This window comes from Opisthorchis viverrini (genome assembly GCF_000715545.1).
Source record: "Opisthorchis viverrini unplaced genomic scaffold opera_v5_20, whole genome shotgun sequence".
In the NCBI taxonomy this organism is placed as follows: Eukaryota; Metazoa; Platyhelminthes; class Trematoda; order Opisthorchiida; family Opisthorchiidae; genus Opisthorchis; species Opisthorchis viverrini.
In genome coordinates this window covers 2617743-2644851 of record NW_008751676.1, presented here as the reverse complement: position 1 = coordinate 2644851, position 27109 = coordinate 2617743, and the positions used below count along the sequence as shown (strand labels likewise).

Sequence of the window (27109 nt, the reverse complement as noted above, 5' to 3'; positions counted from 1 at the left end):
TATTCCTCATTTCCATCTGTAGGGTCTGAGTCCTTGTATGCCTACTATAATGGGTTTCTGATTCAAGACGAACTATGGCTGTCATACGTTGGCATTGAAGAATTCGCCGGTAGTAACAGCAAAATGCATGGTTGGTGAGGCACTGGATCCTACTTCTGGTGAATGCGTTAAGCGTTGTGATAAGTAATGCTCCGGTCATGTGATACGCATGTTTTTTATGTTATACCGAGAAAATAGTCGTTTTCGCTGTCTAATTTGTGATAGCACGGACCAAGGTGTTGCGAAAGCATGACTCGTCAGAGGGGACTTTGGGAAATTACTAGTATGTAGGTCCGTCTTAATACTGCGATGCACTCGACAATGGAAATCAAGTGTCCCTACCTTCTCTTGGCTGGAAATCCTACATCACCCAACTGTGAACCAATATTCGTGACGTCCCGGCTCTCCGTTTCTACTCGAATTGTCCGAATGAGTGTTTGAAGGTGTAGGTACTTCGAACGTCTGTGGTAGGCTACTTGTTAAGTTTCGTTTCGTTCTCCTCTTTTTCCCCTCTACAGGGTTCTTATTTTAATAAGAGTTTTGATGGTCAAATACTGGTGCTGCGCACTATCACTGACGGTGAGTATAGTAAGATCAGTCCTCAGTTAAGTCCACTTTACAGTGTTCTCTCAATCCTTATCGGAAAACAGCCTAGGCGAATTTGAGCCATAGATCTTCCTCACCCGGGACTAGGATGCAAAGCTCGTCTTCCTTTCTTATTTCAGAAACAAATAGCTGTCCGACTATTCGCAGTAGAGAGTTTTTACTTTCGAAATGTGATTCTCTATTATGTTTTCCAGGACAGAGGCATACAGGTCAATTTCAGGTTGCCTCCGGTGTGTGTCCCAGACGCGGCTGATGCGCGATTTTACGTGGATTCTTCCAACCATCTTCATTGGTCCCTACTATTCATGTATCCGGAGTTTGGTCAGACGGATTTTCTGCGAGACGTCATTGAAGATTCTACGTAAGTGAATGTTATGGATTGGATTTTGAATCTGAGCACTAATCAAGCATTAGGCCTGAACTGGGTAGCTTTCCTTTTGCTTTCTGAGAATTGACGGGTTGTATTCCTGTCAAGTGACACACGACGCACCATGATTTGGCTTTATAACAGACAACGTTCTGTTATGAACCGGAAAAAATTCACAGAAAAGATTTCCCTGCTGAATTGTAGGTCATAACTAGCATTGCGGCACTTCTGTGCGATCCTGTAGGTGGCTGAATCCACATACCTCTATTATTCCCTCTGTAAACGTTCCTCAGGGTAAGCCCCTGAAAATCTCGCTTGTGATTCACTTTTCAGTACACAATAAATATGGGTTTTCATGATCACCTCCAAATTTCAGTACAAATTGGGGGCGCCCGAAACCAGTAGTAAAATTTACAAGCGGCGAAACCAAGGATTTACTTTGGTTAGGCAGCAAAATATTTGTTTTATTGCTCGTCTCACCTCTCTTCAAGTAACCGTGTGTCGAATACAGAAATACCTGCATATATCATGGTAGCTGTTTGTTGAAGCTTACTTTAAGGCTTGTGGTCCACGCGTAGTTTAATGATAGCGATGGAGGCACCTACTTTTAAATTATGGCTTTTATAGCCTTGTTAAGGTTTTCCCAGTTATGGTAAGGATTGGGAAGGCATTGATGGTGTCACTTTCATCGATCCGGGTCTCTGTTAATTACATGCCTACATGGGAACAAGAGAAATTTGCCAAAATTTTCTGGAACAAGGAATGTTCTGTAACGCCCGTGTATCTGTCTGCTACTTATAGCTCGTAGACGGCATAGTAGTGCCTGTTTGTTCCTGAAACATTCATGTCACTTTCTACCTGATCGTTCCAGCTATATGCCGGTGAGCACCTGTACCGAAAGAATCGCCCACAATGTCATAGGTGTCGACTCCCCCCAATTGTCCACGTCTATCATATAGTCTTCTACCTGGCTTCCATTGTATCTATAGTGGAGATCATAATCATCGCGATTCGTTTCTGGGGGCTCTGTTTCTTCACCGTTTGAATTCAGATGGGATGTAAGCCGTTGCGTTTTCTCGCGTCATTTTGTGCTACACAGAAATTCCAGTCTTGCAGTCATCTAATTTGGGACCTACCTTTCGCACAAGCTTTGCTACGTAACCTTCATCTTTTGTGTGAATGTAGCGGGCCTTTACAAGGAGCAGTTACTGTTTCATTTCTGAACCTGTTCGGATATAGCAACGGATTACCATTTGGGAAATTTCATACTCCGGCTGTCAACTGAATACTCGTTCCGGCATAAAACTTGCTTACCTGAATTGTGCTTACCCTTGATGTTCTGTAGTTTTGTGGACAGCTGGGAATAACAGGCAAAGTAAGGTTCCCGGATCATTGCTTTCTGCATAGAACATTTTGTTCACACACTCGCGGTTCACTGACCGATCACCAATGGTGCTAGTCGAAGGACAGAAAGATGTAAATTATTTTGTCAGTTGTCAGGTCCTAATCAGTCATTTACGTTGTGGCACTTTGTAACATTTTCAATTGAATATGCTACAGTAGGTGAGATGAGTAAGACTTTGTCTACTTTTTTCGCAGAAATAGAAGCAGCGGTTAAAAATCCCACCGGTGCGTTCTCATGTCGTTTGCGGGTCGTTTTTACGCTACTACCTAATTATGAGTAGACACATCAACGCTAAAGTGTCTGGTCAAAGCCCCGAACATCATTCATACACACCCCTTTTGCACGTTTTCTTCATTATGCAGAAGAGTAACGGTGACAACTAACTCGGATGTCAGTGGTATGTACTGTGCTGCTAAGGGCGTGTGCGTGAGTAAAAACAAACCACAGTGCTCAGTAGTCAGCCATAGGTCAAGACAGAAATTTTTATATACTATCTCAAGGATTTTCACCTTAACCCAACCCAACCGGCATAGAGCTAGTGGAAATGTGAAGTGAAGATTATCAGTCGCTTTTTTTCATTAGCATGAACATTGCTTCTCAACACCCATACTCATTACCGACTCCCCAATAATTAAGTTTTTACAAAACGATTCTAGTACGCATTCCTTTAACTTTCCGTCAAGCTGCTAATAGAACTTTGTTAGTTGACTCGAAGGATCCTACTGTCTTCCAAGGTGAGACCACGTTGGTTTAGGGTTATCAACACAACAAGAATTTTTCGTAACCTTACCACTCCCGTTTCATCAGTCTTCTGGCGGGCGATGGTTACCCAAGAAGGAAATATTGGCAAGTGGGTCAGTCGTTTGATACAGTTGGGTCAGCAACCGTATTGTCTGTCTACGCGTCGGAAGTCGTTTAAGCGCAGATATTCTCGTCTTTCAAACAGTAGTTCCGATGCGTCAAGTGTACATTGTTGAAGCAGTGGCAGTATGCTGACATTTCAGATGACCGGGGTTCAAGTCTCACAATGTTTGAGAGTATACATATCCGATATGTTCTAACTGGAGCTCAATGCTTCCAATTTTGTGTAAATTAACCGAAATATTCGTACCAGGATAGGCGAATGACGCTAGTATTGTAGGTACATGTTCTACAAATCCTTAAGATACTTATGGGGACAAGATGTCGCGAATTTACTGACCGGAAGATCCCTAGTTCGAACCCGGCCTCTGTCTCTCGGGTTCCCCTGTCTAGACTTGGGAAAACTGGAAGTATCCCAGCTCTTGTGCAACCTTCAGGCGGCTAGGCAGCTAGACATTGAAAGGTTGCTACGGCTGAAGGATTTTTTTGAGGCTACTTGCAAATAATGAAGTTTTCCTTATTATTGGGTGCCCGGGTAGTTAGTTGCTAGTACTATTCACCTACCCTCCCATCCCCTTCGACTGCTCTTGTCTACATTTTGACCACCGGACATTTGAGTTTGCATTTTCATTTCAATTATAATTCCAGGTCATAAAAGCTCAGATCAGAGCAGTTGAGGAGTGATGGACGAAATAGTACTCGAGTTCCACCTAGGGGAGTATATCAATAGTGTGAGCCCTCATCATTGACAGGATTTGGAATCCGATCAACTGATATACAAGCCTGGTATCGCCAGTTCAGTAAGAAAGTTAGCATCGTATTGCCTAATGTTATCCGCCGGTGGTCATTCGACTACACGTGGATGGCGACTGCATTCAATACTGTCGTTCATTCTGAAACATGCGCCTGAACTCAAGTCGTGTCTTGTTTCGTACCTCTGCTGCAGCCCCCGACCAAGTGGAGAACTGGTCACCAGTATGACAATCACTGCTCTCAAAATGTAGCCGTCAAAGTCTTCTGACGATAGTAGCTACTCATACAGATTTTGAACGCGAAACAAACTGGTGAGCCAAGTGAAGGCGATCCGAAATTCAAGACACGTTCAACAGCCCAAAGCAAGGCCGCAGCCGGTTGAAGCAAAGAAAGCGATCTCACCGAGCCGACAGTACCATTCAGCTCTGTCTTAAAAGGAGTCCTTGTTCTGCAGCTTAATGGAGGTCAGGTAGCAATGGTTGAAAAAGGCCTAAGATTTGAACGTATAGGTCGCTGTTGGACACTTGCAAGTTACTCGTAACGCCGGACTAAGACAACCACTGGTCGATGATCTGGTCCCATCCTCTACTTCGATGTGCAATCTAGCTGACCTCGGCATAACGATCAACCTACCAAAGACCTAACAGTGGGATTTAAATTGGTCGATCCCAACAGAAGATGGAAGTAAAAATTAAGCAGAACAGTCCTTATTGTTTGGACTCGCTGCGTTTAAGAATGGAAGAGAATGGCTTGTCCACAGTCTGACAGAGCTGGACTAGGATGTGTCTATAATCTCGCCTTACCTTCAGCCCTAAGTACGTGGATTGCCGAGGCATTAGTTTAATTGCCGTTGCACCTGAAATGCTTATGGATATCATCCTGCGTGGGGTTTCTCGCGCTTGCGGTGAGCAGAGTTGTGCAAATCAGTCGGTGCTTCTTTTAGTTTGTGAATGTCCCAAATGCTTCTTTATCTCGCGACCGATTCTTGAACACTTTCACCCGAGGCCACTGTGCTTCGAAGACCCTCTGCTAGACCGTTGGTGCCTTTGATGTGTCTTACATTATAATAGGAATATCCAATTAGCAATGTTCAAATACCGTGAATGATTTTGAAACAAATCAAGTGTTCGATTAATCGGTGACTGGATTCGACTGTGCCAGTTGGTTTGGTCATGTGCTTCGCATGCCACTTGGTCTCTCGCCACTTCATTTCGTTTCTCAAGACAGGTTCCGATCAGAAAATGTGACAAGGCAGACAATGGATAGCCTTGGGATGAAGCATAAAAGACAACACACAGTCCTATCTGGGTTAGCACCGGTTTTCTGCGAGGTTGCGGTATCAGTGACCCACCGAATCACTGATTGAGGGTACTCAGAAACATAGCGATGTCCCAGCCCCCTGAAACCACTTTTTTTATTAGCTCACTAGCGTTCTCTGTTTGTATCCACAATCCCCCAATCTATCCTCTGTCATATGCTGTGGTGACGGAAACCACCGTACATACGTACGTGGTTCACGGTCTTCGAACTGAACCGTTGTGCTTTTTCCGCTTTGGTATCATATTTATGCACAGTAAAAATGGCACAGGTGACTGATATAATCTCTTCTGGAGGTGGGCCTAAAACCCCCCAAACCTCTGTTTTTTTTCGAACAATGAAAGTCTCTCCAGCTAAATATATCTTGGTGGACGTTTGACATCCTTTTACTTTTGAGGCTGCTTGGCACATACTTCTTGTACAATGAACGAAAAATGTGTAGCGCTGCTGGGGAATAGTGCCCGTTTTTTGCTATATATCGATAATTAAAGCTGGAACTATAGACATCTTCTATGGTCTCATAATTGATCTATTCTTCTTTCTACTCACTTTCTGTTCCTTGTGAGTTGTTCGATTGAATATTCAACGGCAACTCACGGTGGTCTGCCGCGGTGATATATGTTTTAAGCTGGATTGGTACTCATACAGCTGGCTGAACTATAGAGTGACACAATTCCCCATCACTTTGAAACGTTGTTTGCGTTGACCAAAATAACTTGGCCAGACACCGTTGAGCTCACTCTTCATGATTCCGTGTGATAGAGGCTAACTATATGACTCCTCGCTGGCGCAGTAAATCTGTCGAGCGAACCAATAATGGTCATAGAGGATAGTCAAGAGAGCCGAACTTGCTTTAAAAAGTCCTGGTCGGCGTAGCTAGACGGTATCGAATTATCTTATCAAGCGGCTTTCTTGTTTCTTGGTTTCTGGGAAGATTTGAGTAGCAGGGACAGAATCGCCCTTTCAAGTTTGCAGAATGTCCGGCAGGCAACCGTGGTCCATTTAGAGGGCAGTAAGTCATCCGAATTAGGGCCGGTTATCAAGCACTCTTTTTGCGTTACTGCATCAGTTGTTCCCCTTCATTCAAGTTATACGGCTCAATCTGCCTAGCCCGAATGAATATTTAAGTGGAACAGGCCTTATCTTCTCGTCAGTTTCTGTAATATTTAGTCGTGTGGAACTTAATGACGCACTTTGTTGAACTTTTTGTCCCTACATCTACGTCGCAGTCTGGGTTTCTCTCTTCGTAATTTGTAGCGTCCTGGAGTGTCTTCGCCTCGTCTTTGACCCTAGTCAACCGCCCCCTGCGTGGGATACCGAACAAATTTACCGATTTGGAGACGATAGTTTAGAGGTTTGTTATTTTTTTTCTACTGTCCTCTAAAGCAGGCGCGTTTCGGTCTTTGTTTATTACAGTTGTTGCGCTCAGTGGTTATACTTTTTCAGCCAGTTTCCTAGAACTTGCTCTGTACTTTTCTGCTATGTGTTCTCTACCGATATCTGTCTAGAATATCACATTGACCAGTGGAATTGAAGTGAATATTTCTATCCCGCACTTCAAATCTTGAGGACCTGCTTGTCGTACAGAAATCCGTTTAGTCAATCTGATCTTTGGTTCGCTCGCCGAGCTAGGCATGTCGGTTGCAAACACTTCATCAACATCCGACGTGACGTAATCTCTGGAAAACAGAGTACAACGCTGTGTTAGTGGTGGTGGTGGTGTGTGTGTGATAACCAATGTGCCGAGGAGCTCTCACGAAGTCTCACTCAGGTCACCTTTTCGAAGCTATTTGTCCTTATTGAGGTCAACATCATCAACGGGTCGCAACAACCGGTCTTATCTTGCTGTTAAACACTACCGTAACATATCCACTCAGGCAAATCGTTCTAATCTTCTCTACGAAGGACCGGAATTGTATTGACTTGTAAACATTATCGGCGATAATTTTCTGATGGAGCACATGCGAGTTACATCAGTCAAGTGAGGAATGTGCGTGCTGAGCGTACATATTTAAGTATTCCTTTCACTGTGCCCACTACAAACACGTGAAGTGGAATGCAATTTTCCCCGACTGAAGCACAGTTACGAGGAGGAAACCAGCTCACGCAGCTAGCCAGTCGATGATGTGCCAAGCGAACAAAACCCTTTTTAGACGCACACATTGCAGACACTATTAGCGAGATGTGCTTCTTACCACTTACTGAGAAGGTTAAACTCAGCTCTTCCGTTCAGCCAGGCTAAATACGATCTGGAATACACACACTAAGGTATTCATGCTCCTCAGGTCTGGAAATATGGCAGTGTCAGGCTCAGCTCATATATTTCGTCAACAAATTTACTGTAAGTTTAACGAATCCGTCTGTACCTTTTGCGCGTCAGACCGAACATATTTCGAGTGTCCATATTGGACCTATGATCTGTGACAGAATAACTTTAGTGGAGAGTTATCCTCTCATCGCAGCTATCCTGTAGTAGAAGTTTTGGGCTCTCTATAATCATGCACTCATTCTCCTCGTCAAGGTGTTTGTAGAGCGAGATTAGTGTATCGTTTTTTGATCAAGTCCCACAACTCAATGGATTTTATTATTCTGAGAGCTTTATAATCATTGGTCTTTAGCTGCGGGAATCCGTGACTCCTTAAACAATGTGAACATATTGTTCCTCAAGTGCTGTCTTTGCAATATGATATACCGATATTGATGGACTAATACGGGACCAACACGATAATCCTTATGGTAGTTGACAATGTTTGGAAGATATTCACCGGTGTCTTAATCTATGGAAAGGCCTTGGTTTGATCTGTTGGCCTAATGAAATTGTATATCGGAAGATTTTTATATAGTATTACCGGGTCAATTATTCACATTTGAAACGGCCAGAGTCCAAAACGTGTTCGAGATAGCTTGACTTCGGTTTAAGGTACGGGCAAACCGCTTGTGAGAAAATCAGCTGCGGGTTGACTTTAAACGGTCTCCAATTAGTAGTTTAACATATTGTGTCCTGTCTGATAAGGCACTAGATGTAGATAACTCGGTGCTTGCTCATTTCGTGAGTTCGGCTTCAACTCTCAAATCCCACTGATTGTCAAATGACGTATCATGTATTATCACTGTTTTAATTATTATTACTATTACTACCATTACTCACTTTACTGGTTTTCACATAGGTTTATTTTGAGGACAGTACGGTCTCACAAAAACTGGTCTCATTCCCTGCAGAACTGACGGTCAAACAGCTAACTAAACGCAAGGAGTAAGTCGCATTAGTTACGAGTTTACAGTTTACTTTCAAATAAAAAATGAAATGCGGCTTAACATTTGTGATGTACGGAGTGAAGGAACTGTATTGCTTGGATGTACTTTCGGCCATCACTTGCGTGTATGGGCTAGATCGGTTTGTGTGGTGAAATCAAGCCAGGCCGGTCAAGCACAATGCCTGATAGAAACCCCGTCTTATTTGTAGCTATTCTTGTTGATGACTTGGTTCATATCTTCCAATATTTATGCCCGTAATAAAATACAAAGAAACTCTGATCTGCTTAACAAGCCTGAACAACAATTTCCGTCTAAAACCAACACTGTCTTGCACAACATGTGCGATAAAAGGCGGTAAATATCATGTATGCCCATGAAAATTAAAATAACTGCTCGTTAGATAAGATGTTATCATTGGTTGCTGAAGTAGCCATTTCTAAAGTTTTTGCAGAGAGCTGCTTGTGATTTCGAAGGAGAAAGATCGCCCATGGTATCCGAAACGTTAGATTTTAAGGTCTTCTCCACTATGGCCGGGACTGGTTGCTGGAAAATTGGTCTGATCTGATCGTTACTGGTTCCAATCGAAACATCTCCCAAAGGACCACCTACTTACGCGGTCTACGAGGAGGATGTCCTATCCACTGCCCCCTCTCGGTAGTGTTTCCTCCAAAATGAAGGGCAAAAATGGATATAGGGCGTTGAGAGACTGCTGATTTCAAGCCACTCTCGGCGCATAGACGTCTGGTAACCGCGGATGCACAGTAGCATACGGGTTCACGAGATGGGACTTACGGGCGAGTGCTTGATCCAGTGAACAGCGGGCACCCATCCGTAGAATACATGAACTAGTCACTGATTGTCCCTGGATCGCTAACTATGTATGTCGCCTTGTGGGTCTGGTCGTCTATTATAGGCCTCTACGGCCCTCTTTTTCGGTCTTTACAGGTGGGGAGCATGGCGCCCCCACAAATATGGCAGTTTAGCTAAAGTGCAACAACCCTATCGGCTGCCCTGAGCTGCTGTGTTGGGTCTACCCAGTGTGAATTGTTGAATGCACTGTAAAAGTTATCCAATAACGCAGGTGAATGGGTTAAAAGGTTATGGCTAATATGCCCTCAGTTGGATCATCTCGGCCCCCTGGCTCGGCTTCAAATGACGTTAACAATTGTGGTTACCTACGTTGGCTGATGTGACATGCAACCGAACATAGTAGCAGTCCTGTCGTTCTTTTCCGGCGTCAGGACTTTTACTCGTATTCAGTTCGCCACCAAGTTTCCGATAGCTTTGTAGGTGGCTGATATTATATGATTTTATACATGCTGGCGCAGTGAACTTTATGGTTCAGGTGCATGACATATAATCGCACCTCACTGAGTTTTAAATTTCGTTCCTCTGCAAGGTACTTCGTCTAATGACGTCTGCGCCGAGTTAGACTTGGAATTTTCAATTCTTTGTACCTCTTTCTCTTTACGGATTATTTCCTCAGCTGTGGTGAGAAAAAGTTATCTGTTTCTCCACACACTCATGACAGTTCGGCTGTTTCCAAGCTCTCAGCTAATCTATATTTCTCTCTATAAAAGATGCTTTCAGCTAGTGTCATTGTTGATATACACCGCTTAAGAAATTGCTGAAAACTCCTCGCTAGCGGAATACACTAGTTTCGCCACTCTTGGGACTCACCGAGAAAGCGTAACTCTAACTTGACATCAACTTTGTGTTCTACTTGATCATCACGTTGTTTGACCTTGATAAACTACAATTATTTGCGAATTAAACTAGTGTGAGAAATACCTTATACGAGTGATTCAGCTGGGAATCGGTCGAGCCTCCCATCAACACCAACTTGATTTGCAAGTGGACATAGTTCGCCATTAGTGGAACGGTTATTTGTATTGGTCGGTGGGGTTGTTGAGGGAAACAGATGCAGGATTACCCAGATCAGTTGGATGGATCCAAACATCGAACTACAATGCGTCCCCCTAGTGATCTGGACAAGTGACTGCTATCGATAGGAAGAGGTAGTATAATCCACAAGTGCCCCTCGCGGTGAGAGCCCATCTCTTGGTAACTTTCCATCAAAATCATCCCGGTACTGTACTGTACTGAATGCTGTGCGCTTAGCTGCTCAATGCAGTGTTCGCCAGTCAAGGTGAATCCTTCGACGAAATTCGGACGTGACTGGTGAAGAAGCACCCCAAGCTACCTTTGTCTCTTACATTATGTTGTTAAGTCAATTTCAGTTACGCAGTACAACCCGCTTTGTTTTTCTCAACAACGGGTGGTCTCAACAATTCACGTTTTTCAATACGGTGCTCAGCGGTGTGTACTCTTGGTATGTGAATTGTTTTGGTAGGTGAGCAATTAACTGACCAGGCTGTGACAAAATGATGACCTCACTGTAGAAGTGCACAGCAAAGTTTCTAGCGTGGCGAATTTTCGGACGGGTTGCTGCTAATCCATGTAATGGACAGACATCCTTCTCGAATGCCATAATTCCTCATCAAGGATGAGGAATTTCCGTTGGGAGCCGGAAACTTTCATCCTGTTTTGTCAGAGTGGCTGAACCCCTAGACGGACTGAAGTTAGATCTCAAACGGAACTGGTGTTCCTATCTACATTGAAAAGTAGCACGTCTTGGATCATGGCAACTGAATCGGAGACTTGTTTAGTGTACGGACACTTGTTACAGTGAACGACAATTAGTTGTTGAGGCACGATTGAGCGTTTAACTTCAGTCGGACGCACAATAGACTTGAATAGTCAGTGTTTACATCGTTTCATCACGTTCTGAGACCTGTTATACCTGACAATTCTGTAGATAACTTTGTAATATTCGGGCTGCACGACTTGTATCTGTTATTTTTTGTAATAATTTGACCACATACTGGAGTTTGACGCATTCGTTATCTCACATACCAACCCCATTCTCCAGCTTCTGTGTGAGGCGCGACTTGCTTATCGTTATCCACGTCGTATCGAAGAGGTCGACGAAATTCTACCAAAGGTGGAAGGACGAAATGCGGTGGTACTAACTGTGATTCGAAGTGGCAAACCATATGGCTACACTCCTTGTAAATATGTATTTACAGTTGTCACAAAATAAAACGAATTTTACTGGAAACTGTCGTGTAGACCGACCTGTCAGCGGCTTTTTTTGACGTCTGCTTTTTTTTCGCCATGGTTGATATGTTCCGGAAAGTTGTGATTGACTGCAACGACGTTAGTCGTGAACTCTTGTCAGAAGTCAGAGTCTTTAACCTGGGATATGCAGCTAACGTGTTGCTCTTTGACTGCACATAGGGCACACGGATGGTACTTTACCACTTAGTGCTTGGAGTTGTATGCCACGACGTGTATCTTCCCCTAGGTTTGAGGACTCCTTAAAGACTGGTAAGAGCCCGCGTCTGCATCATTTCTGGCTGGTAGAAGGTTAGAGCTCATCAGTAGTTCTCCACAACCGTGACGTTGTTGCGCAGCTACCGGTGGTTTTCAGCGCGAGATATCACCAAAGTTCCCGGGAGCTAGGACAGCCGTTGTCGATTTGAAGCACTTATAATGCCGATGAGACATCCTTTATGAAAGGTAAGGTATACGACGCCATGTGGCTGCCAAACCTGGTTCCCTCATCGAGAATGCTCGTAGGCTGCTCGTTTTTTAATCTTTTTCGGTGCGGTTACACCTTAAATAATGATGAAGTCCCTAGTCGGATATTGGTTACTACTGCCAGCTGACAACTGGCAGACTCCGAGTCGGATAGCATGGGCAAGTTCTTGAAATACTTTCTCAGTTATCCTCACACTTTGTTTTCATGCGGCAGTTACGGCTGGAAGAAGTAGAAAAGTTGCCAAGCGATGAACTTGTGTAGGTATGCGAGTAAACTAACGGCAAACTTAGGTTCCGTCTTTGTTGTAGTCCGATAGATATTGACTGCTGTTAGCCAGACTCACCTCCTAACAACTTTACTTGGGTGGATTCAAGTAACTGCTTCAACTTTTTCTTCCTTCCTTGTAACTCAACCACATCAGTGTGTTTTCGTGTGATCACGAAAATGCTTCACATTCGCCAGGGTGCGTGACATAATTAGCTTCATATGTACCACGAGTGTCTTTATCATACTTGGTCGACCAACGTATATGGGAGTAGCAAGGCTAGCGCGAAGCCCGCAGAAATACCAAAAAGTATCAGACTCCTTTAGGCGGCCAAAAGTTTTGTTGACTATTTCTGCCGATAAGATACTTCCTTAAACCGACCGAATGTTAATCAGTGTGGGCTTATATGTCAGTAAAAGCGTTTCACGTCCCGTCCAAAAACTGATCTATGGGATTATGGCAATAAATGGGTCTTTATGACAAAACACTTTCAAACCGCCCTATACATCAGTCGTATGGCAGTCAACCACACTAACCAAGAGCTCTGAACAGACACCTAACCATTATTTCGATTGTTCGTCAAAAGGGATCTTACTGAGCTTTCTGTCTGAATTAAAGCTCAACCGACTTACTGCTATGTTCATTTGGCCTGAAGAGGCTTTTGTAGCAAAAAAGGGAATGTTGCACCGCGATGAAGGCACAGAAGGATCGTCCAGCTGTAGCACTCTTCCGGTGCCTAACTGCCATGCCACCGGAGGAGTCACAAGAACTGGGTCACTGCCATGCTGCCAAAGTCTAAACAGGGGAAGAGGTCGATCCACGGACCTTCTGGTCAGTAAATTTGTGCTCAAACTACTGATCCCTCTCGCCCAGACCGTCGATCAAGACTTTCGAAACGATAACTTTTGGGTTAGTTTCCAAATTTGTCCCACTAATAACCGACTTCCCTATTTCATGCGTTGAAATGGTCGAACAGAGGAGATAATACCCTAAATAACCATTTTACATAAAATTGGAAAAGAATCTTTAGTTCCAACTTCCATGACCGCACAGTGAGGTCGCGTCCGATCCAGCGTGCAAACAGCACCATGTTGAGTAGAAATGACCGAACAAATTTTCATCGATTCTACCGGTTGTGACGTTCAAACTGAGGCGAACGTGGCTGCGAGACCAATGGACCTGCGCGAGTGAGTTAGAGAACGTGATCCGTCGACGATCCGGACAGCTTCACACGTTCAGGCTGGATCAGGCCATAGTATTGGGCACCGCTTAAAGCTCAGAGGCCACAATTCCCTGGCCTGGTCCACCGTTCATCACATCTATTCTCGTGAGCTGTCTTCGTGTGTAGTGACGATGTTGGTGCAACGGCAGTATGGGTTGCGGGTAGGAAACGATGATGGCTAAGTTTACAAAACAACTTGTTTCATCTATGCACATTAATGCACTTTTTTTGTGGATCCGTCTGAAATCGATGCATGTCTTGCTTTGACCTGATCAGCATATATTGTTCACACGGACAAGATTACGCTGGGAACAGCTGCTTTTTCTGCGTCAGTAATTGGGGTGGTGATCGTGAGTCAGGTGGATACCACTGCAGTCGTCAGTCGATTGTGTGTTTAATGTTTCGATTTTTCCGATAACGATGGATTGCTTGTCCGATAAAGAAGCGCTTGACTGTCGTCGAGAAAGCAGATACCCTAGAAAAGCTATCTAGACCAGAATCCACTCAGAGTTTTGTATTTTTTTATCTGGACGTGTCGGAAAACCATTCACAACACCGCAGGTCATAAGAATAACCGAACTTTTGTCAATGGAGTGGACAAACACGACAAGGATAACGTAACGCCGGACGCTGCAAGCGGAACAGTAGGGCTTTTGGAACGATTCGCACTTAAGCATAGCTTGGTATCTGAAAGGCCAGCAGAATGTACCCTCGAATTTATGCCACTTCCCTGAATTTATTTCGATGAAAAGAAAGGAACGAGGGAACTTAAGCTTTGTGACTTTTCTGGTAACAAGAGTGTACACAACTGATTCTGCCCTGAATTAAACTCATACGCCATACACTTAGCCATTTGTTGCAGGGTACCGTTAGTTTTATACTGAGGTACAAGGCAAGAGAAGGCTGATACCCGTTTCTGGTTTTGCCCACCACATTAGATCAATGTGGTCCCAAGCACGCTAATGTCGTGCATTTTGTGCAAAGTAGTGTGATGACAAGCAGGATAGCACTTTGGTTCGTGTAAACCAGAGAGTGTAATACTGGAGACAAAAAGCTGGCAATTCAGAAGCCAGTGGTATGAATTAACGATAGATCGTGACTGTCGAGTCAGGTAGAACCACGGAGTTCGTGACGTATGCACCGGATGGACTGTTGGCCCAGAGTGAATTTTGACGCAGCGTGGTCCGGATTATCAGCCTCATACGAGAAATTCAATATCCGGCGGGTGCGGAAATATGTTCGATTTCAGTAAACTTCGTTCACAAGTCTGGATTTTTTGGCTTATATGACGATAGATAAGGGCGGAACGCTGTAACGCAAATTTGTTACCTACTTAGCAAGCGTTACCATGAGTGGAAAGGGCTTAACCGAGTTAGCTCATTCCACAAGTCCAAGCGGCCCTGCAAACAATAGGAAATAGGGTGACTGAGATTTACATTCAGTGCTGATCTACTCAAAGTTGTGGAGGTACGACATTTGAGAGTCTAGGCTTAACAGTAGAGCGTATTCTGCAAAAAGTGGGTATATATGAGGGACTGTGTTGTGACAACCAAGCTACATACAAAAACCTCCGAATTTTTAAGAGGCGGCGTACGACAATGTGGATTCATCGGAATGATTGCATCAGGAAAGGGAGACTGTTTGAGTGAGTGTTTTGGATATATATATATATATATATATATATATACTTATGTTCGGAATCGGGTTACTTCAGTGGATACGCATGGCCTTCAGTACTGCAAATCAAATCAGTTGAGTAGCCGGTTATAACACTTGTATGCTGTCTAAATCCTGATACCATATAATGCGGGCAGTGCCTTGAATTCCAAAACATCCTGCATATTACAGCTGTGTACGAGTTAAATGAAGTGTGCTCCATTGCATAACCCTTTTCCACAGCCGAAACGTTATCGAAATCTGAAGGTGCAGTTACGCTAACCTGATAGTTCATCACAAATCGGGAAGGATTAGCGGGGCTGACAAGTTTGCTCGGGTAGCCCAACCACCAAGAAACGATCTGCAAGCGAAATCTTTTTTAAAACCAACGAATAATATGTACAACGCTTGGTTTCGCTCATCGCGTCTCCTTTGCAGGTGTATCTGCAAAAGTTAAATCATTGGATGTGCATACGCCATGGAAGCCACACTGTCTGAAAAGTTCTATTCGGAATGTCCGAATTCAAACGACTGGTCGGAATTCGGGCAAGCTTCTTTCCGGTATTACGAAGTACGTCGATTCCCTAATAATCATTTGTCCGTTCCATTTCTCCGGTGGCATCGAAATATGGTCGTGTGTTGCATTAAGCACAACGCATCGCATAAGTGAAAGCAACCTTTGTTGTACGATCATAGTCAATAGGGTGTCTGTCCGTCCTATATGGTATTTCAACTTACAATGGTCCCGTGAACCCCGTTTTCCGTGAATCTATTTGTCCGATGAAATGCTGTGTATCAGTCCTTCACCAAAGAGACTTCCCCCGACGCATACTTCAAACAGGTGGAGCTTGTCAGCTCAGCAAGATTGTGAAATCCCAGAAAGCGTAAATTGGCCGAATCAACATACCACGGAACTTAACGTGGGTGATCCCCTAAAGGGAACTAACTCGACCTTTTACGCCATGCATTTTTGTTACAAATTCACTGCGGTATTTCTTTCTGAAATATACGTCTAGTCACATTGCAAAGCACAAAACAGTAGAACACAAAGTAACGTCGCAGTAAATTTTCAGTTCCTGTGCAGTAGAAAAAAGTGCCGTGCAATTTAGAAAAAACAAGTAAAAGTACCCGGATGGTTAAAAAGGGGATGAAAACAGATTGCGCAGGTCAGGTAAGAAAACGGCGAGGAAGTCACAGCAGTAACAGTCAGAGTGATATGCACGTGGTTGTAGCTATATGAAATGAGAAGTAACAAGGGGTTGAATAGCAAGTGGGCTAGTAGAAAAATCAAAAGTTACAAGGACGAGGCAGGTCGGTTTCCTATTCAACTCGGAGTTGATTGGCAAAAGGCCGGGAAAAAAACAAACACCCTTAGGTGATTTGCCCAATCGAATCAAAGCATAAGTTCCGTCCTCCCTGAGCGTCCACGAGGCTGGATGGCGAGTTGCGGTAAACAGAAAATATCAAGACATAATCGGGAAATGTGAGTGTTACTCAAGGAGGTAAGTACGCCAAAGATCTTTTATTGTGATACATTAAAAAAAAGAAAGTTGAGATGCTTTTGTCAGATTTAATGTCCATATTTGTTGGGTTTGAGAATGTATCCCAATACTTGAACCTATCGATCTACGATTCGTTCGAGAGTGTACTGACGCCTCAAAAGCTCCAGCTAGCGGCAGGAGGGAGTCACATTTGATTGCAGTGCCACAGCGTCACGGAGCATAATTGTCCGACATGACGTGAGTTCTCCAATGGTCTATCGATACACCCTTCAACCACTCGTGAACGTACACCTTCTAGGCGTGATGTTTGATAAGGATCTTAAGGTGCCCCGATATCAAACTAGGGGTACCTATATGAAGTTCACATCTTCCAGTGTGAGCACCATAGGAAGCACTCTCGAAACATCTGACCTTCATTAGCGGAACATTTGTACCATGCAGAATACGATTTACTGAACAAAATTTTGACCATTTAACTGGGTTTGGCTCACTCGTGGCCTTACGTAGGCTTCCTTGTACATCCTATTCTGACCGACCAACTGATCCCATTCGGGCGAGACTAACCTGGTATCACAGACGTCCGTTCATCTCGAAGTTTCTTCCGAGTTGGGGACATTCAGACAGCTGCTATTTAGAGCCATCAATCAGAAAGAGCGACCAGAACAGACAAAGCTACATAAAAGGTTTTTCAGTCCTCTGACAGGGAACGCGTGTGGGAAGTATGACATAGTTAGGTGGCTAATAACTGCCTCCATTCAAAAAGAACACATGTACCGCCTTATCGGTTATTTTCAGGATGATTAACACCAACAACGTAGCGACTGTTTAAATAGGTTAATAATAATAATCGCTCAGCTGTAATACCCTTTCGGTGCCTAGCTGCCAAGCCACCCGTAGGAGACACAAGGAAAGGGGTACTGCCAGGCTGTCCAATTCTAGACAGGAGCAGGCGAAATGCAGAGGTTGGGTTCGAACCAAGGACCTTTCGGTCAGTGAACTCGCGCCTTCACCCTTAAGGCGTGACCAATGCAGTGTGCTCGATGCAGAGACATTTAATGGATAGTGTACTCACCGTATGTCTAGTGGGCGGCTTCGACTGTTCGGAGGCCCTTGTTCGACCAGCATTTGTGGGCATGGGAGGAGTTCTCGAAGCTAGGCGTGATTGTGGACCATATCGGCCATCTGGAGAATGTGGTGGGTAGTCGAAATGTCGATCATCCTCCTCCAGTTCGTCCTCGTCATCGTACTCTAAAGACGCATCCACTGGCTCATCGGGCTCCTCAAATGCAGCATTGTGACGTGGAGGTTCTTTTCTATCGCGTGTTTTCACCTGAGGATTGTCTCGCCTGGGCATCGGGTCCGTAAGCATTATGCCACCTAATGCAGGAACCCCGCCACTAGGTCGCCGCCTACTTGAATGAGATGGTTTATTCTGATAGCCAGTTGACTGGCTGACTTCGCTCGGGGCCTCGTAACCGTAACCTGCTGATTTTCGAGCGGTCGGGTATTGTGGGGAAGCTGTCCGTCGTGATGCAATTTCGTTTTGACTATATTTCGCACTATAGTCACTCATTACTGAGCCACTCATGATTGATCCCTGCTCGACGGGTCCGTTTCGCAGGAACTTGGCCTGATTGACATATTCATGGGAACGCGAACCGTCCATGTAACTTCCTTGTGGAGAAGCATAGGACGGAGTACGGTCTGCGACACTCGTCCTGCGCTGCTGCGACATTTGGTCATATGTATCTCGCATCCCAGAGCGCGGTAAGTTGGAATACAGATGTCCAGTTGATCCAGCATGGCGCTGAAGTGAGGCACGATGCGAAGAATCAGGACAATGAATTAGTACTATAAAAATGAATATCAAAACCGCAACCAGGGAGACAAGTGCCCAAAGAGACCACTGCACTCAAATATCGGTCTACAGGGTGAGTTGGCAGGTGCTGACGAATGACAGAGGATCACGACAGGTAATAATACTAAACGAATCGTATAAAGCCCAGTGTGATCTACTGTGCGCTCCGCATTGGTACACAGTGATAGGCTGGTCGAATTGAGCGTAATGCACGCTATTCGACTCAACATGGAAACTCTAGCATTTCGCATAGCAGTCTGAAAGTATGCAGCACCAAACACCAAATTCTTCCGATCCCAAACTTTTTAATTGTATTTCTGCTAGTTTCAAAACCACTGGGTACATGAAGTTTTGTAGCATTTGCGCATGCCGGTAGGTTAGTGAAACTGAATTATTGCCACCAAACTTGGCTGCATAGTGAGTGAACAGTGTAGCGAATCGACGTCATCAGTGACGCAGTCTATCGTCTCTGGTGGATCGAACCACCAGTTTGTGTTAAGCTTGTTACCGCGGTGTCACACACATCAGGCCCAATCTAGCACACAGCTGTAGGAACACTCAAGTTCCTCTGTTGATGCCCCGGACACGGCCTGAATTGCGTCGCAAGGCCACGGCGCAGCCATTTTATGCTGAACATTGTTGTAGCACATGACGGTGGTTTGTTGGACGTTTCGGAAACAAGATGGCGGCAACTGGTCAGTGTAATACTGATCCAACAGACAACACCCAATAGCGTTCTGGGAATACTACAGAATTGTTAGCTCATGTGTCCTACAAGGCAAAAAACACATTCGACGTGTATGTCGGTGTTTGCAAAGCCTAGACCACCACCCTATCCACCCACCTATTGTACGAAACCTCACAGGAGCAGCAGTATTGCACCTCAACATAATCATAATCGGCAGCATAACATCAGTGTTCAACAGTGATGCTTCACTGCCGTGCAATCATGATTTATTTGAAAGCCTTACTGTGAAGAAAAGAATAAAGGTGAACGGGGAAGGGACTTAGTGCTAGCTCACTACAATCATTCTGAGGTGCCTACACATCCAAACACTCATTCAGCTAATCTGGAAGGAAATTGACAACAAGAAAAGCATTGACAAGGATTAGAAGCCATAACTTGCAGCTTCTCCACCAGGTGCAGTGGGGATCTCGCGGTCCCCATCCTGGGAGGCGAGTGGCATGAACAGCACCCAAACCTTTTGTACTATCTTTCATACACCTCTGTCGGCGCGGTATGTCACATTCCTCCTGTATTCGTCTTGAGAGAATTTGCTGGACCCATATCTTCTGAGCCCTTTGATCCCCATGCATTGTTGTTAGACAACACGATGGAGCGGTCAACGCGAACGAACGCTTTGAGGTCTGGATGGATCACCTGGATTCCTGCTTCAGTATATGGCTGTCAACGAATATCAGCATGTCGGATGGGCATGAATGTTATTTACACAAGCTGAATTGTTCCAAATTCGGAACAGTATGTTGCTCGAGACAATGAATGATTCTGTCGACTTTTATAAATTCCTTGATTTTGGATAGCAGCGCCGGGGAGCTTATACATCGGTATTCGGCTGGATCCGTTCCGCTACCAAACCTGAATACGGACGCGGCGATTCCATCCTCACATCCTGGAGACTGAACTTCCCACCATGCCGCACCACAATAAGTGAGCTACAGGTTTTCCGTCAGTATATCTACTAGTAACCTTAGGACCACGGGGTACAGGCTGCCTACACAAGACTGTCCAGTTATACTGGATGTTGTCTGCTTTCTACAGCCTCAGTTAATTAGCATCAGGATATATCACGAGACAAACTTGCAGTCTGAAACACTTTCGTATATTATTATCTTATATTGTATGCAGTCCCAGTCTTATTAGGGGTCGAATGTCGTGCTTTATTCGACGTGAATTGTTGACATGTCAGTACTAGGTTACATCTTCGTGGATTAACCACGCGCACAGACTGTGAATAATAGTGTAGACAGACCGTCTGCAAGCGTTTATATAGTGACCAAATGGAATCTCTCTTAGTCATCCGCTTACCCATTCTACTTCTTACAAAATTTTGCTTGTCGACTGTAGCAACTGGAGTTCCATAGACGTCATCCATGCAACTGGTGAGCTCCCATGTATTGTTTCTAGATAGCTCCACCACCGGTTTTGTAACTCATTTTATGCAATGCTGTGAAAATGGTGGAAAATTCTAGGCACATGCTTATCGACCACTTTTGAACCACTAAAATACCAGTGAAATCTAGTCTTTCCTATTCGGGGATTGTGAGCGTAGGCGACCAATCTCAGTCACTGTATCCAAAATGATGAGAGTGGGTGTCATTCTCTCCACATATGCATTCAAACTCGGCTTGCTAACTTAAATTGTAGTTATAAAATCGGATGGAATTGATTATCTAGGCTGCAGCAGGATATATGAAGCGAAACACGAAACCAGTAATTGTAACATCATCAAGCACCACTTGAGTGCCGAAGAAACTCCAGGGAAAAAGACTGACCGTGAAAGAGAGTGGTGGCTGCACGGATCCCAGACTGTCCGTATCTTGTGTTCTTCCCACTGTCATATCGCGAGGGTGTGCTCGATTCAGTGTGTGCATACTTCCAGCTACGCCGAAAGGAGGGGAAGAGGAGGTGAAACATGAAGTGATAAAAAACAGCCAATCTAGAAGCACCCACAGCACTCGTTTTTCCAACCAAGTTCAAAGTGGCATTCCACTAGTGTTCATCTCAGTGCAAAATGCAATTCCTACATTTTCCGAGACTTTCAATTAAAAGCTTGAAGTCATGTTATGTTATCAATGTGGACCAAGAAGACATAAGGAGAGAATTTATAAATTGAAACGCATTATCACTTCTATCTAATTCCTCCCTTTCTCACAAGTTTCCACTGATTAGAGGGCAGATTTGGAAAACTCACGTCCAGGGGGCGAATCCGATTGGTAGAAATACCTTGTGTTTCGCCTAAACCATTTATTCTGGGAAAACTGGTAGTATCCCAGTCCTCGTGTCCCCTTCCGTTGGTATGGCAGCTAGGCACCGAAAGGATGCTACGGTTTAACGATTTCGATTTTTTTCGCTCATCATATAAACATTTTGGCGGAGGCTGCAAAAAATTCATCGGGGGAAACTGAGTCGGGTTCATACTGGAAACACAATCAGGTTGTTTCAGTCGACGGTATGCGACGGAAAAAGCAACCAATGGCATGCACATGGAGGTAGGTTGCACGTATTTTCCAAGTTCCGAAGCAATACTTCGCTAAAGGCTTATCATAATATTGTTATACAAAAATGTATGCTTCCAAATTGCGACCTTCAGGGTCCAGCATGTGCTCACTTGATCGCTGCAACCCACGGTATAATGCACTCTTGTAGTGCGTCGCCTAAGTACGCTTTTCCAATTAAGATGCAGCAAGACAACAAAAAGTTGGCGCAAACAAAGTATAACGGACTGTAAGGTCGAGTTTGGTAACCCTGTCAATCCACCCCCTGATGAACGATGCGAACTGGGTTGGGCTATACTGAGCCCCCAGCTGCCTCCGCTACCGAACCGGGTGGGCTGGCATTCAAAGCACCAATCACGTATCGGTCGCCTGGACCGTTGCCTTCCCTAAGTGAGTAGTCCTCATTTTATGCTCACTAATCACTCGTTACTGAAGGTGCCGATTTTGCGTCTTCTTTATTTCTTCAAATGACCGTCGAACTTGGTCTTTTATTCTGCTCAGGGAATCGTATGACTGCTGGCGAACAGTCAGTATGTTTCACTTGAATAGTCAGATTGCCACATAAAGCCACATGACTACCAAACCGTTGGTTCAAATTTGACTGGAAGTTTAAGCAAACTATGATCAGACTCCGAAAAGTTCAACCGCACGAGCGTTTTCATCCTTGTGTTTAGTCACCATGTGAGCGTAGAGGGATCAAATACGACCTATTGATTAACAGTTTTTGTCTCTTAACCTCCAGACTACGCGTCCAATGACCAGCTTGCACGCTTGTTGAATTTCAGCAGGTATATAAACTGGTCTGAATCCGTTGCTAACCTACTCAGGCCGTCGTCTGATTACTGGTAAGCAGTGTTTGATCAGAATAACCACCTGTCGTAGCGGAGAGTAAGGACCTGAAATCGTTTGGCCGACTTACGTGAACGGTCTCTGTACGCCTAAATAACGAGTCCCAATAAGACCGAAAGCTCGCCGGTATCCGTTTTTTATTCTGGCTAGGTCACTGGAAATGCAATATTTCCCCGGTTAAACTTCCCATCTAATGGCTCATCACGGTTTATCTATCGCTAATATTACAGAGGTTGACACCGCAAATTGCACGCTAGTCTGCGGGGTCGAGTGTTTTAATAGCATGTCAGTGCATTTGGTCATACCGTCCGGTTGAATGAGATGACCGGGTTTGAAAACCATGCAATAAATACGCCTCGGTGTGGAACCGACATATGAAGACAAAGAGCATCGTTGGATCCGATTTAAACGAGTCCAATCTCGATGTGATGCATAGGGTTAGTTGCTAGATTCATAAGTTGGTGTAAGTAAGTTACGACCAACCTTTATCGTCAGTAGCACCATACAACATCATCAGAGTTAAGTTATCCTGTCGTCATAAATCTAGAAAGCAATTCAGCTTATCGTCTAATAAAGCTAATTCTCATCAAGCCTGAGAAAAATAGGCCATTCAACATCTGCCTGATAGACCAGCCTCAAAAGTAGGCTAGTGCCACATTTGAAAGAGCCACGATTGTTGAACCGGCTACATTTTTCCGAAGGGTCATCTCGAGACCAAATATGGAAATTAAAGGGCTAATTGCTGAGCTTCCCTGTGTGTGTTACCTCAGAACTATCGGAAAACAGAATTTAAAAGTAAGCAATGAAATCAAATGGACACAATAGTCTACATGATCTTTCATCTATCCTCCAGATCGCGAATGTCATTGATGAGTACATCAGGAATAATCTATCATTCGCCCTGCAAACACTGCCCTTAGGATTTCGACTACACTTGTTCGCATAAGCTTAAAAGGGCAAAAGCGTATTTGTACGCTGACAAATGGCTGTAGGATTTATGTACAAAGGTGGAGTCGTTAGTATCCACATTTTCTGTCCCTTCGTTAGTGGCGCTTTGAGACATACCATACAATGCTACTAAAAAGAGCCTACTAACTGCTTTCGATTCAAACGTCACGAACTGCCACCAACTCATCAAAAACTAGCGGTGGATACTTATCCTTCGTCTGCTCCTGATAGCTGTCAAACGTTCGTTGAGTTCACAGATCTGAAACATACATTTTGAAAAATGGAGAACGATGGCAACAATAACTCACCCTTATTCAACCCCATTGGCATACTGGCAGTTCTTCTTTTCATCAATGATCGATCAAAGTGTGGGTGTGGCCGGTTGATATTCATGGTTCTGTACTGAAAGAACGTGTGCCCTGTATAGCTGCCCTTCGAACTCAATGGGGCGGAGGGCCCATGAGGAGATCTGGCTTCCTTGAGTCGGAAAAACGCATGATGTTCCACCGCAGCTTTCCACAAGCGATTAGCCATGTGGTGATTGAGAAGACGAAAACCGATGATCGTTTCTACAGGTTCAGCCTAGCGAATGTGAAATGAGTCAGTTGACTGATTGGCAGCCGATTGGAGACCATTGATTATATGGCTGTGAACCTTAGGTGTAGAACGTGGCTATACGAAAACCGTGGTATTCGGAAGTCATGGCAGTGACTTCTAAACATCTCGGAATCGATTGCCAATAGGTTAATCATCACCACACTCAATGACATTGAAACCGACTTCCCACATTCACATAGTTATGTCATTTGTTGGTTTTAGACTAACCTCCCTGAATCATACCAGAGACCACATTGCGCCTTAACCGCTTGGTAAAATGCCTTGAATTTATTGGATCCATTCAACCTGCTCTATATCCTGCTAGAGACAAGATATCGTTTCATATAAGTTAGATTTTAGACAGGGCACAATGCAATTTAACTAGGATAAAGTGTTAAAGGGACCAGTAACACAAATGAAATAGAAATACCGCACACTGTAAGAGTCAGAGCACATTTCATGTTCGTCGGTAATTCAGCTTCGAAAGAAAGAGAAGATTGTCATGGGTCATTGTCAAAAGCCGAAACAATAAAACCAAAAAGAACGGGGCACTTCGACGAGCCATAATGACAAATGGCTCGAACAATTCAACGGACAACCAAGCTCCAACCAAGAGTCTTCGGGTAACCGACTAACAACAACAAAAATATATTGGTTACACATACGTTTGAGCGAGTCAACCGAAGTCCCGTCGCCTATGGGGAGGTCTAACATGTAAATGACAAAGATGGTTCGTGATAAGTTCGGGCAGACCTAGATATGTGTTGCTTTGAGATCAAGACTCAGGTGCACAGATAAACCTTGGATGGGTACGGGTCGATAACGAAACATGTGACTTGCATGACGCACGTTGGGACTGTTAGTTCGATTACCACATTTGCCACCCTAACTTGCAATCGAAGCCTAAATGAATGAGTACGTTTGCATGCACACCACGGACAGAGAAAGATGCGGTTTCTCCGCAGTCTAAAAATCTATAATTCTGTCCTTGTTCCGATGCAAATAAGGTAACAGTAGGCGCCACGAGTGACGGATAGGCTGACACTATGTGCGGGTCGACAGTAGAGTGATCAAACGTACCGAAAGTCACAGCACAAGCACTCGCAAATGTTCGTTGTGCGCTCTGCATGATGGTCAAGCGCGCAAATACTCATGCACATGAGTGTTGGTGATGGTACCCTGAGCCTTGCACAAAACAAGGGTGGCATGCACGATTGACTATTTGGATTGGAATTACGTGGTTGCGTGTAGACACCCGCTGTTTATGCCAGCATCAGTCTATCTGACGAAGGCGGATTATGCACCAGTCATTTTCTACATATGTTGGACAAAGCCGAAATGCTTGCGTACAAATCTCTTCCGGTTATAATAGTCTTCCAGAGACAGAACGGCATGAAACTGCTTGAATGGTCGTAAAACCGGTTATATCGCATGCAAGCTCAACTGAGAGCCCTATTGACTGGTATTTAGTTATACCAACAGAGATGAGAGAATAACTACGGTTTCATTTATTGCAGTAAACTAGCAAAGGATGTCTACAGGAAGAAAACTGCCATTTTTGCACGGCAACTCTTCCCATGATCAAAAACTTACAAAAAGCACTCCTTATGAAAGTGGTGCTATCGAGAAACGAACAGTTTTGTAACCCCCAGAAAATTAAGGGATTCCTATGACTTTGTAACCTCTCGACGAAAACATCTGTGGCTGAAGATTCTTGAGGATAAATATCTGGCAAAAGACGTTGGTATCACTGACAGACAAGCCTTAGTGCAATTAGTATGTCACTTGAATCATAAGGATGTGGATTCTTTGTGTAGATACGAACATATACAGAACGAACCGATGCGGAGTACCCCTCGGCCGACTACGGCTGTGAAATTATTCCGCAAGTAACTTTCGCTCACCATACACAACAACCTCAAGTGGGTTTTATAAGGGGTTCACTAAGCACTACAGAGTCACTAACCAGTCAGATCCCTTCATCCAAGCCTTCCTAACATATCCTCGGCCAGACCAGATCACAGCGATGGAACAAAGGATCACAAGGACGGTAAGGCAGCCTTAAACCTGTGCGTGCCGAGAACACAAGCACCCGAATCAGCTCGGTCCTCAGAAAAGTAACCTTAGCCTAAGTACAAGGGCATACCACTTTAATAAGTTGGTCGTTTAGCAGTAGTTGGACCCGGATCAGACCAGTAGAACTGTTCAGACACAAACAAGACATCAGTGAAGTAGTGTTCAAAGCAAGCGGCCATCCGACTACGGATGCATTCAGAACGGTTTGGGCTGGTAGGACGTTAGACAAAAATAAGCCGACATCACATATAGAGCTTCAAAGAGTTCTATCAAATTTGAGCACGATGTCTACACAACGAGTAGGGGAAGACCTTACACAAATTATGACCTTTAGCTGACGAGATATCTGTAACACCCCACGCTTATGAGGTTGCAAAGCTGACAGCCTTTTTCGCAATTTTCCGAACAGATCATTGGGCTGGAAGAATCCAGAAACAAAATACTGGCAATACGCATAGGAAATACTGGCACACGAGTGTTCATAACTTAAGCAAACAAAGAAAAAATGGGGTCGAGTAAATAAAACCTGAATTTTTGCGCCAACACCGTAAAGCAACCAAAAGATGTTTTCTCGAAATTACAAATCCTACTCTAGGGCCACTTCCTGGGATGAAGAACTGGCGAGTTTATCATGTCTAGCCACCAGACATGCGCAGCCTTCACGTGATTCACAAGAGTCAAGGTAACTACAT

The 27109-nt window shown here is 44.3% G+C and overlaps 3 protein-coding genes across 3 annotated transcripts in view; 2 read left to right on the top strand and 1 right to left on the bottom strand.

Moving 5' to 3' along the window:
- T265_01847 (hypothetical protein) overlaps nucleotides 1–11718 on the top strand; it is a gene marked incomplete at both ends in the record, with an annotated part of 74870 nt that extends 63152 nt beyond the window's left edge. Inside the window, 4 exons of the mRNA XM_009165957.1 lie at nucleotides 840–1006; nucleotides 6606–6702; nucleotides 8516–8601; nucleotides 11536–11718. The remainder of the gene's footprint in view (nucleotides 1–839; nucleotides 1007–6605; nucleotides 6703–8515; nucleotides 8602–11535) is intronic.
- Nucleotides 2528–27109, bottom strand: part of T265_01846 (hypothetical protein) — a gene marked incomplete at both ends in the record, with an annotated part of 31469 nt that continues 6887 nt past the window's right edge. Inside the window, 2 exons of the mRNA XM_009165956.1 lie at nucleotides 2528–2566; nucleotides 17925–18659. Coding sequence (XP_009164220.1) covers nucleotides 2528–2566; nucleotides 17925–18659 — 774 coding nt within the window. The remainder of the gene's footprint in view (nucleotides 2567–17924; nucleotides 18660–27109) is intronic.
- Nucleotides 18498–19721, top strand: T265_01845 (hypothetical protein; the record flags this gene model as incomplete). The annotated part of the gene is made up of 2 exons (XM_009165955.1): nucleotides 18498–18619; nucleotides 19430–19721. The coding sequence occupies 2 exons, from the start codon at nucleotides 18498–18500 to the stop codon at nucleotides 19719–19721; spliced, it is 414 nt and encodes a 137-aa protein (XP_009164219.1).